Source organism: Gopherus flavomarginatus, chromosome 2, assembly GCF_025201925.1.
Source record: "Gopherus flavomarginatus isolate rGopFla2 chromosome 2, rGopFla2.mat.asm, whole genome shotgun sequence".
Taxonomy (NCBI): Eukaryota; Metazoa; Chordata; order Testudines; family Testudinidae; genus Gopherus; species Gopherus flavomarginatus.
The window spans coordinates 83,871,980-83,884,687 of NC_066618.1; the positions used below are offsets into that span (position 1 = coordinate 83,871,980).

The 12,708-nt window shown below is 45.6% G+C and overlaps 1 protein-coding gene across 1 annotated transcript in view; it reads right to left on the bottom strand.

The window, feature by feature from the left end:
- EXOSC7 (exosome component 7) overlaps window positions 1-8,569 on the bottom strand; it is a 38,334-nt gene extending 29,765 nt beyond the window's left edge. The window contains exons 1-3 of the mRNA XM_050938085.1: window positions 8,440-8,569; window positions 6,815-6,916; window positions 2,691-2,785 (exon numbers count right to left, since the gene is read on the bottom strand). Coding sequence (XP_050794042.1) covers window positions 2,691-2,785; window positions 6,815-6,916; window positions 8,440-8,496 — 254 coding nt within the window. The 5' untranslated portion in view covers window positions 8,497-8,569. The remainder of the gene's footprint in view (window positions 1-2,690; window positions 2,786-6,814; window positions 6,917-8,439) is intronic.
- Between the last annotated feature and the right edge of the window lie 4,139 nt (window positions 8,570-12,708).

The window sequence follows — 12,708 nt, forward strand, 5'->3', positions numbered from 1 at the left end:
AAGGAATTTTCCTCCAGGGCAGATTGGGAGAGGTCCTGGGTTTTTTTTGCCTCTCTCTGCAGTGGAGGGCATGGGTCACTCGCTGGAGGATTCTCTGCATCTTGAAGTCTTTAAACCATGATTTGAGGACTTCAATGGCTCAGACACAGGTTAAGGGGTTGTTGCAGGAGTGGGTGGGTGAGATTCTGCCACCTGCGTTGTGCAGGTTAGACTAAACGATCATATTTATCCCTTCTGACCTTAAAGTCTATGACTATATCAAACCTCTAACGCAGGGGTTCTCAGGACAAATTACACCTCTACCCAGATATAACGCTGTCCTTGGGAGCCAAAAAATCTTACCGCGTTATAGGTGAAACAGCATTATATCAAACTTGCTTTGATCCGCCAGAGCGCGCAGCCCTGCTCCCCGGAGCGTTGCTTTAAGCGTTATATCTGAATTTGTGTTATATCAGGTCGCAGGTGTATTTGGTGGCCTCAGAGTGCAGCCACCAACTCTTGCTCGTGGCCACTCACACTTTTTCTTAAAATACTTAATTAGCTTCAGGAAAAAATATGCACATCCAAAGCACTGTAATTTATGTATTACTAGCTACTATGAAAAGTGATATTAACATACATACAAGTATCACTTTTCACAGCAGACTTACTCAGTCCTGCAAGTCTGGGGACAAATTAACCCGTGATGGAGGATCGGGAGAGGCAGTGAGGGGGCTGGAGCCTGAAGCCCCACAGGGGACAGAACCCAAAAACACATGGCTGGAATCTGCCTCCCTGCCACATCCAGGCTGAAGCCCAAAGCCTGAGCCACCCACCTCTGAAGAGGCGTAGCATTCACCAGCTGCCTATTCCTTCAGCATTGTGCCCCAAGTGTCTCCAGAGGGGGTTAGGGCCCGGCTTCTGCTGGAAGCCCCAGAAACCAACACCAAGGCAAGTGTATCCAGGAGGACCAGGAACGAAAAGGGGCCCCTGCTTCCCCTGCCCCCCAATCACAGCCCAGGAGGCCAGAAAAACAATGAGGAGTCCGGTGGCACCTTAAAGACTAACAGCTTTATTTGGGCATAAGCTTACGTGGGTAAAAAACCATTTGTATCTGTTCCGTAATTGAAGCAGAGCTTAGAAAGTCCACCTAACATGCCAGTGCTCCCACCTAAATGACAGCAAGTGTAATCTTTAATTACACTAGGTGGTGACTGTGACAACTCTTAAAGCAACCTGGGGCTCCTGGTCTCCCTCTAGCTCCTTCCATAATCCTGCTCGCTGGAAAGCTGTCCACAGTAATGCCTCATTCACAGTCAAGAAAGCCAGAAACATGCTTAAACATGAACCCTGGTTTCTAGCTCATGGAGGAAATAGGGCTTTACGGAAAAATGTCATTCTGAATGTTATTTTCAAGGCAGTTAACTATTGTATCTCGAATTCACAGGGTTATTGTGTTCAAATAAAAAAGTACAACTTCTAATTACCATACACTTGTGTGATACATTGGGTAGGGGTGCGGGGAGGGGGAGTCACTCCCTTTGATAGACACCCAGTCAGTCAGTTAGCTGTAAAATCCCTCTTGGTCTATTCTCTGCTTGCTTTACCTGTAAAGGGTTAACAGGCCCACAGGTAAGAGAAGGAGTGGGAACCTGACCAGTCAGGTTTATTTCTGTTTATTTTTTAAGGCTCGTAGATCTCCTCTGTGCTAACCCCAAATGCTTTTGTTTGCTTGTAACCTTTAAGCTGAACTCCCAAGAAAGCTATTTTGGGTGCTTAATTTTTGGAATTGCTCTTTTAAAATATAGCAGAAGCCTAAGTTCCAAATGTATTTTTTCCTTTTTGTTTTAATAAAATGTATCTTTTTTAAGAACAGGATTGGATTATTGATGTCCTAAGAGGTTTGTGCATGTTGTTTGATTGGCTGATAAGCACAGTTAATTTCCTTTGTGTCTTTCTCAGGTGTGTCTGTGTATGTGGCTGTGTGAGAAAGGGCTTGAGGTTACCCCACAGGGAGGAATTGCCAAGTGCTCCTTCCTGGGTTAAAAGGGATTTTTTTTTGCATTTGGGTGGTGGCAGTGTTTACCAAGCCAAGGTCAGAGAGAAGCTATAATCTTGGGAGTGTAATACAAGCGTGGAGTGGCAAATATTTTTTAAATACACTCGAAGTGACAGAGTGGAGATTCAGCCTTAACAATTTGAAATCTAGGCAATTCAATAAAAGAAAAAATAATTTCAGGTAGCATACCTGTCCCTGAGTGCACCTATTATTTTTTTTTAATGAATATTCTCTCTCTCTCTCATTTTCTTTTTGTCAAAGTCCCAGAGAGAACAGGGGGAACTAACAAACTCCATACAAAGTTCTGTCAAATGCACAGAGTAAACAAACAGAAAAAAAATATTTTTCCCTTCTAATCTTTCCAGTTATAATCTTGGGTATTTCAGCAAAAGTCTGCTTACCAAGTTGACATTGTCCCTTTATTTTCTGCTTGTAATTTCTAGAACCAAGCAAAACAGCAATTCCGAAGGAGTAGCAGAGCATTTTCCCAAATTTTACCATCAACTAAAGCAACAAAATATCTTATTTCTATTACGTAGACCACTACAGCAGGCCAACGGAATTAAGGAATATATTTTAGATAAATAGCTTTTTTAAACACATTATTCACTTAAAGTATTGGGCTTTCAGTACTCTTCCTTATTGTACCTACCAGTCAACAAAGAATTCAAGGTATCCTTCATTTGGATTCTCCAACTTCGGTGTTCCCATTTCAGCTTTGACTCCTACCAGAATGTCCGTATGTCCCTGTTAAAACACCAGCATCACTCAACCAGAAAAATATTCCACACCACAGCTTGCACAATTTATCCACATAGAGGCCAAGCGGTTATTAATTTTTATCTTTATGATATCTACACAAACTATTCTGCCAAATAACACTTTGAGCATGACCCAGTATTTTATTTTAATAAATCAAAGCTTTCAAAGAGATAATGTTCAGTTTGAGCACATTTCCTCAAATAAACCCTGTGTATGTACAAATTTTCTCTATGCTAATAGGACATTCTAAATATCCATGACTTTATAAATTCAGTCCTGGAATAAATACACATGCAGAACTATTCTAATATCTTGAGTGATGGGTGCTGTCTGTACAGACAGTGGCTATTAAAGCAGCAGTTTTAATTTGTTGTGACATGAACATCATGAAGAATTATTCTCTATTTACTAGTCATACTACTGACTTCACTTTCACGGGTTTAAATGGTGGATTATTTCAGCTTCCCCGGGTCTCAATGTACTTTGTCAATAGATCTCGCTCGCAGCAAGGGCTTGTCAACACTTGCAGCTTCACCCTGGCAGTGCTGTAGCACTTATGGAAGACATTACCTACACTAACAGGAGAGTTTCTCCTGTCGGTGTAGGCACTCCACCTCTCTAAGAGGTGGTAGCTATGGGTATGTCTACACTACGGGATTATTCTGATTTTACATAAACTGGTTTTGTAAAACAGATTGTATAAAGTTGAGTGCACGAGGCCACACTAAGCACATTAATTCGGTGGTGTGCGTCCATGTACCGAGGCTAGCCTAGATTTCCGGAGCATTGCACTGTGGGTAGCTATCCTGTAGCTATCCCATAGTTCCCGCAGTCTCCCGTGCCCATGGGAATTCTGGGTTGAGATCCCAATGCACGATGGTGCAAAAACAGTGTCGCGGTTGATTCTGGGTAAATGTTGTCACGCATTCCTTCCTCCGTGAAAGCAACAGTAGACAATCATTTCGCGCCCTTTTTCCCTGGATTGCCCTGGCAGATGTCATAGCATGGCAACCATGGAGCCCGTTTTGCCTTTTGTCACTGTCACCGTTATGTGTACTGGATGCCACTGACAGAGGCAGTACTGCAGTGCTACACAGCAGCATTCATTTGCCATTGCAAGGTAGCAGAGACGGTTACCAGTCGTTCTGTACCGTCTGCTGTGCCACTGTAAATTGTCGATGAGATGATGGTTATCAGTCGTTCTGTACCATCTGCTGCTGTCATGGGTGCTCCTGGCTGGCCTTAGCTGAGGTTGGCCGGAGGCGCAAAGACAAAAATGGGAATGACTCCCCAAGTCAATCCCTCCTTTATGGTTTATCTAAAAATAGAGAGTCAGTCCTGCCTAGAATATGGGGCAAGTGTACTAGAGAACCAGTGTATCAGAGAACCAGAGAGCACAGCCGCTTCGTGTCAGATCCCGCAGAAATGATGAGCTGCATGTCATTCACGGGGGGTGTCTCTGCAACAACCCCACTCGTTGATTCCCTTCTCCCCCAACCTTTCTGGGCTACCGTGGTAGTGTCCCCCATTTGTGTGATGAAGTAATAAAGAATGCAGGAGTAAGAAACACTGACTTTTTAGTGAGATAAAATGAGGGGGAGGCAGCCTCCAGCTGTTATGATAGTCCAGGCAGGACATTAAATGGTGGCGGGGGGGGGGGGGGGGGAGCCCAGCATCCTGCTGCTATGACAGCCCAGGCAGTACAGAATCTTTTCTTTAAACACGAAAGAGGGGGGGTTGATGGAACCTAGCACCCAGTTGCTATGATGAGGAAGGTTACCAGCCGTTCTGTACAATCTACTGGGAATGACCAGGAGTCATTCCTATTTTTACCCAGGCACCCCCAGCCAACCTCACCTGAGGCCAGCCAGGAGCACTCATGGGCTGATGACGACGATGGATAGCAGTCATATTGTACCGTCTGCCACCGGGGAGGGGAGAGCATGCTGCTATTCATTGCCGCAGCACCGCGTCTACCAGCAGCATGTGGCAGACATAGGGTGACATATAAAAAGAGTCAAGAAACATTTTTTTTCCCCTTTTCTTTCACAGAGGGGTAAATTGACAACATATACCCTGAAACACCCCGGACAATATGTTTGACCCTACAGGCATTGGGAGTTCAGCCAAGAATGCAAATGCTTTTCGGAGACTGCGGGGACTGTGGGATAGCTGGAGTCCTCAGTACCCCCTCCCTCCCTCCATGAGCGTTCATTTGATTCTTTGGCTTTCCGTTACGCTTGTCACACAGCACTGTGCTGTGGCCTCTGTCTATCATAGCTTGGAGATTTTTTCAAATGCTTTCTCATTTCGTCTTCTGTAACCGAGCTCTGATAGAACAGATTCGTCTCCCCATACAGCGATCAGATCCAGTATCTCCCGTACAATCCATGCTGGAGCTCTTTTTGGATTTGGGACTGCATCGCCACCCGTGGTGATCAGAGCTCCACGCTGGGCAAACAGGAAATGAAATTCAAAAGTTCGTGGAGCTTTTCCTGTTTACCTGGCCAGTGCATCCAAGTTCGGATTGCTGTCCAGAGCAGTCACAATGGTACACTGTGGGATACCGCCCGGAGGCCAATACCGTCGATTTGCGGCCACACTAACCCTAATCCGATATGGTAATACCGATTTCAGCGCTACTCCTCTCGTCAGGGAGGAGTACAGAAACTGGTTTAAAGAGCCCTTTATATCGATATAAAGAGCCTCGTTGTGTAGACGAGTGCAGCGCTAAATCGGTTTAACACTTCTAAAATCGATTTAAACGCGTAGTGTAGACCAGGCCTATATCGACAGGAGAAGCCCTCCCACTGACATAGTGCTCTCTACATCGGGAGTTAGATCGGTATGATGCATTGCTCAGTGGTGTGGATTTTCTACATCCTTGAGCGATGAAGTTATACTGACATAAGGTTGTAAAGTAGACGAGGACTGAGTAACCATTCTTTATGGACAGCGTCACAGTTTCAGGCCCACTCCACCTGTATTCCCCTGCCCTACACAGTCCTTTGAAGGCACTCACTTAAAAGTTTTTGACTCTCAGCCAACTTTTCTCATGGGCAGACAACTATGTTGCACTCTTTCTTGACCGGAGTTTTAAGGCTGCACAGCTTCCCAGATTACACTATACTATCCCCAACAAGCCAGATGGCCTAACCAGGCCAGTACCTGGCTTTCTTTCCAAAGGCTATGACCAGCCTATTGCCTGCAGTTATAAGTTAGCACACAGCTCCTCCTAAGCAAGCATATTTATTCTTAAGGTAAAAGCATTACAGAGAAAACACTTCAAAAACCATAAGTCCCGACATGCATGCTAAAAGCTCAGCAGAGGTTACCTATTAGTCTTATGGGGCCCTAGTAGGACAAGTCCTTCCAACCCTTCTGCAAGGCACGCTGCCCCAACTCCCTACCCTTCAGGAGGGAAGGTCCTGTCCACTCGCTGGATCAGAAAGACAGCCTCAAGTCAGGCTCTTTATCCAAACGTCCCTTCTTTGTCTGCTGGTCTCTGGAGAGTCCAGTTTGAACTAGTATACGTGAGTGTCCCCCATGAGGTTGTACCTCAGCCAGGTTGTAACCCTGAGAGATTTCTCTTAATCACCCCTTTGGTTTTTAGTTGCTGGTGGAGCAGTGGTAGCCCACCCCCATGAAGCAGAACACAATTATACATAAACCATTAATGAAACCCAAAGACACTGTACACGGTTGGAATATCTGTCACTGATTGTTAGGAAGTGGTGAAAGGGAACAAACAGGAGCTTCAGTTTGTGCCACATATCATTAAAGGTAAGTTTCTGTTAATACTGTGGTGTATATTTCAGATGGTAATTATACCTTAACAGTATTCACTTTTTGTGTGTGTATTTTTACGTTTGTATTAACAAGCAAAAAAAAATAATAAAAACTTAATACAAATAGTCAAATGATAAAGTCTGGACTTGACCTATAGCCTCAAAGTCCTGATAATTTAGGAGCTTCCACTACCAATATATAAAAACTCCTCATATCTGTACTTACAAGCTTCACTCTTGCAGATCCACTTGTGTTTGATACTACATCTGTTTCCACTTCAATACACCTATAGTCTTCACAGCCACGGCCATCTACCCGAAGATCCGCCTAAGCATAGACACCACCAGAGTTTTTTTAAGTAATATAACTGATCCATATTAATAATAAGTCAAATATAAATGTAAAATAATCCCAGATAAAACCGTGCAAGTTAACAAAGCGAAATGGAGAAAAACAGATGGTCTTGTAGTTAAAGTGCTGGAGTACGACTTGAAAGATCTAGGTTTAATTCCCAGTTCAGCCACTGACATCCTGCATGAACTGTAAAATGGAGAGAGAAGGTAATACTATACAATACAAACTAAGCATAGAACGTGAATATTTCAGTCTTGATCCTGCAACATGCTCCATGTGGGCAGACACCTTTCAGCTTCAGTGTAGCTCCTTATGCATAGATGGAAACCTGTGTCCACAGCCCATTCATGACCAGGCCCTTAACCTCTTTGAGGCAAAAGCTGTGTGTTTGTGTAGCACCTAGCATAATGGGGCTCTGATCTTGGTTGGGGCCTCCAAAGAATATATACATAAATTGATGAAGAAGAATGAACTGAGTAGTTTGAATTGCCAGCCAAAGTTACTGATGCCTTTAAGCAAAATAATAAACTGTCCATACACCTTGTCTTCCCCTAAGAGGTTTGTTGGTATAGGTCTACCGGTAAACCCTACTAATGTAGACATACTTTATACCAGCAAAAAAGTTATTTTGTGGATATACCTTCTTCCCAGACATAAATAAGCTTTAAGGGAAAAGGCCTTTTTTGCCGATATAAACTGTGTCTACTCAAGCTTCTACCACCATAAATATGCTGGCCAAAGAAAAAAAAAGGGAAAAAAACCCAAACACTCCACACAACTATGGGAACAAAACTTTTAAGTGCAGACCAGGCCTAAGATAGCAATTCCAGTAAGGAAAAAAAAAAAAAAAAAGATGTTTAGCATAGACAGGAGATCAAATCTTACTATTTGTTACATAGATATAAATCCCAAATAACTGCACTGCAGTCAATGGAGCTGTATTCAGAAAAGCCAAGATCAGAATCTTCCTTCACATGGAGCTGTTAAGTCTGTTTATTTAAAGATGCTGTGTCTAAGCTGGTCAGAGGACAGGCATCTAGTTATGAACAATGGCAAAATAACTGGCTCTCCTGCACTACTGGTTCTATCAGGTGCAATCTACACACAGCGCAGGTTGCAAATCTTTCCTAGACCAAAAGTGCAGAGGGGAACAATGATGAAAAGATCCTGGAGGACATGACCTCTCAAGGCTAAAATAGTTATTTCCCCTGAAAACAACCGACTGTATTTCATTTTAAATTGCTGGCAATAGCCCCCCCGCCGAGCTAACACGTCCCGCGCTGTCTCACCAGAGCTGTGTCGGCAGCAGCGACCCGGGACACGAAGGGCTCAGCCGCGCCGTGCTCCGCATTACAGGCTCTGCAGGCAGCCGGCTACCCGCAGCGCGGGGGGGACGGCGGAGGCTGATCGGGGGGAGAGGCCGGGATGCTGCTGCAGCACCGCCCATTCCCCCTCCCCTCACTACCACCACCTGACCGCTCCCCGCCGCCCGTTACCTGGATACCGTGCACGACGTAGACCTTCTCCGCCTCGCTCAGCACCACGGACGCCATGCCGCGCGCCGGGTTCCAGACACTACTGCGGCCGCCGCCAGGTGATGACGTCACCAAAGCGCGACGAAAACTAACTCCCGCGACGTTTCGTTTGTCTCCATCACCCGCACATACTTACGTCATCCGCGTGCGATGCCTGCGTGAGGCCCGACGGGCGCGCGAGCGCCGCCTCCCCTGGCCCCCGCCCGCCTGTGGATGACTGAGTCACGGCGTGGTTGGGGCGCGTGTTACGGAGAGCGAGCGGCTAGGCACCTCCCAGCGTGTGACGAGCCGGGGAGGGAGGGGCTTGAGCCGGGGGAGGGGAAGAAATGGTCCCACGTGGGAATAGCAGAGGTGCAGAGGGGAGTCCCGGATCCCTTGAGTGAACGCGCTACGTGTGTGCATGTGCGTTCTTGCCTGTGATCCTGCAGGAGTGCTCCGCTGTGCATGTCTTGGAGATCGCCTGCGTGCATTGGGCCTGGATGTGCATTGTGCATCCTGTGGGAAAGCTGTCACCTCAAAGGCGGTTCTGTGGAGGAACAGATTTGTCTTTATAACACAGAATGGATTTGTTCTTTGTTTTAAAGACATGAAAATAGATGAAAACTCTCAAGAAAGGACTGAAATAGAGTCATAGACTTTAAGGTCAGAAGGGACCATTATGATCATCTAATCTGACCTCCTGCACAATGCAGGACATACAATCTCACCCATCCATTTCTATAACAAACACCTAACCTATGTCTGAGTTATTGAAGTCCTCAAATTGTGGTTTGAAGACCTCAAGCTGCAGAGAATCCTCCAGCAAGTGACTCGTGCCCCGTGCTGCAGAGGAAGGCGAAAAACTTCCAGGGCCTCTGCCAGTCTGCCCTGGTGGAAAATTCCTTCCTGACCCCAAATATCGTGATCAGTTAAACCCTGAGCGTGTGGGCAAGACTCACCAGCCAGCACCCAGGAAAGAATTCTTTGTAGTAACTCAGGCCTGGTCTACACTATGCATTTAAACCGAATTCAGCGTTAAACCGATTTAACCCTGCACCCGTCCACACAACGAGGCCCTTTATATCAATATAAAGGGCTCTTTAAACTGGTTTTTGTACTACTCCCCGACGAGACGAGTAGCGCTGAAATCGGTATTGCCATGTCGGATTAGGGTTAGTGTGACCGCAAATCGATGGTATTGGCCTCCGGGCAGTATCCCACAGTGCACCATTGTGACCGCTGTGGAAAGCAATCTGAATTCGGATGCACTGGCCAGGTAGACAGGAAAAGCCCTGCAAGCTTTTGAATTTCATTTCCTGTTTGCCCGGCGTGGAGCTCTGATCAGCACGGGTGGCCATTCAGTACCAAATCCAAAAAGAGCTCCAACGTGGACTGTACAGGAGATACTGGATCTGATCGCTGTATGGGGAGACAAATCTGTTCTATCAGAGCTCGGTTACAGAAGACGAAATGAGAAAGCATTTGAAAAAATCTCCAGGCTATGATAGACAGAGGCCACAGCACAGTGCTGTGTGACAAGCGTAACGGAAAGCCAAAGAATCAAATGAACGCTCATGGAGGGAGGGAGGGGGTACTGAGGACTCCAGCTATCCCACAGTCCCTACAGTCTCCGAAAAGCATTTGCATTCTTGGCTGAACTCCCAATGCCTGTAGGGTCAAACATATTGTCTGGGGTGTTTCAGGGTATATCTCATCAATTTACCCCTCCTCCCTCCCGTGAAAGAAAAGGGAAAAAAATAGTTTCATTTGACTTTTTTCAATGTCACTGTATGTCTACTGCATGCTGCTGGTAGATGCGGTGCTGTGGCACTGAACAGCAGCATCCTCTCCTCTCCCTGGTGGCAGATGGTACAGTACAAAATGACTGATAGCCGCCATCATCATCCTGTGAGTGCTCCTGGCTGGCCTCAGGTGAGGTCGGCCGGGGGCACCTGGGTAAAAATAGGAATGACTCCCGGTCATTCCGGCAGATGGTACAGAATGGCTGGTAACCATCTTCATCATAGCAACTGAGGGTTGACCTCCATCAGCCCCCCCTCTTTCATGTCTAAAGAAAAGATTCTGTACTGCCTGGACTATCATAGCAGCAGGATGCTGGGCTCCTCTTCCCTGCCCCCCCGCCGTTTAATGTCCTGCCTGGACTATCATAGCAGCTGGAGGCTGCCTCCCCCTCATTTTATCTCGCTAAAAAGTCAGTGTTTCTTATTCCTGCATTCTTTATTACTTCATCACACAAATGAGGGGACACTGCAATGGTAGCCCAGGAGGGTTGGGGGAGGAGGGAAGCAACAGGTGGGATTGTTGCAGGGGCACCCCCTAGAATGGCATGCAGCTCATCATTTCTGCGGGATCTGACACGGAGCGGCTGTGCTCTCTGTTACACTGGTTCTCTAGTACACTTGCCCCATATTCTAGGCAGGACTGATTCTATTTTTAGATAAAACATAAAGGAGGGATTGACTCGGGGAGTCATTCCCATTTTTGTCTTTGCGCCCCCGGCTGACCTCAGCAAAGGCCAGCCAGGAGCACCCATGACAGCAGCAGACGGTACAAAACGACTAATAACCATCATCTCATTGTCAATTTACAATGGCATGGCAGACGGTACAGAACAACTGATAACTGTCATCTCATCACCAATTTACAATGGCATGGCAGACGGTACAATAGGGATGGTAACCATCTCTGCTACCTTGCAAAGGCAAATGAATGCTGCTGTATAGCACTGCAGTACCGCCTCTTGTCAGCAGCATCCAGTACACATACGGTGACAGTGACAAAAGGCAAAATGGGCTCCATGGTTGCCATGCTATGGCGTCTGCCAGGGCAATCCAGGGAAAAAGGGCACGAAATGATTGTCTGCCATTGCTTTCATGGAAGAAGGAATGAGTGACAACATTTACCCAGAATCACCCGCGACACTGTTTTTGCACTATCATGCATTGGGATCTCAACCTAGAATTCCAATGGGCGTGGGAGACTGCGGGAACTATGGGATAGCTACCCACAGTGCAACGCTCCAGAAATCGATGCTAGCCTCGGTACATGGACGCACACCGCCGAATTATTGTGCTTTGTGTGGCCGCGTGCACTCGACTTTATACAATCTGTTTTACAAAACCAGTTTATGTAAAATCAGAATAATCCTGTAGTGTAGACATACCCTCAGATCCCATCCCATCTAACATCCCATCAATGTTAACTGGCAAAGCACAGAGTGGTGGACTGAGTTCTGTGGTATGGCTTTCCTTGTTTTTTCCCCATGGTTACCCAGTGTCATGCTGTAAATTGCAAATCGTCAACAGATAGTGCGCATAAAAACTATGTTAAATTGCAAAGTCAGGCTGTCAAAAGTTAGAAAATGTCAGAGCTAAGGTTACCTGTGCAACTAGGGTTGCCAGCCCCCCAGGATTGTCCTAAAGTCTCTAGGAATTAAAGATTAATCTTTAATTAAAGATTATGTCATGTGATGAAATCTCCAGGAATACAACCAAAATTGGCAACCCTATGTGCAACGTTAATTTGCCCTCGCTTGTGTGTCTGCATTATGACAGTTTAATTACAGAAGATACCATTTTTCCCAATGGATGGACAGTCCTCAATGAGTGTTTTAGTATTTCGTTTTTTCCTTATAATTCAGTATGTGGGCCCATGCCTTAGTTAATGCAGGCCAGTCAATTTTATGTCCTTGCTCCAAAACAAGGGGGTACCTAGCTGAGGTTCTCAAATAAGTTTGCCAGAATTTTTTAAAATTCTGCCCCAAACAGTTGAAGTTTGACAAAGTTACAAGCAACTGAAAACAGGGTCAAATAATAGAAAGTGTCTGGCAGCCTTAATAATGGGGCGTGCTACCTGCCCAAACGATAAGGAGTGAGTCAGTGGAAGTGATTATATTTCCAGCTATATTCTGTCATGTTTTATACTAGAGCACTTTGGACACTCACAACCCACTTGATCTGGCTTAAGCTATAAACACAAAAGTGCTGAGCACCTGCAACTCCCGTCGCATACTCATATATATATGTAGTGACTAGTGTGTCCCTATTTACACACTCATCTCCAGTATGTGAATACACAAGGCGAATGTAGCACAAATCTTTATATGCATGTTATGAAAAATGTGTGTGAAACACATAGACCTGGCGAGGTAATATTTTTTATTGGACCAACTTCTGTTGGTGAGAGAAGCTTTTGAGCTTATATACACACATGCTATTCTATTTGTTATTG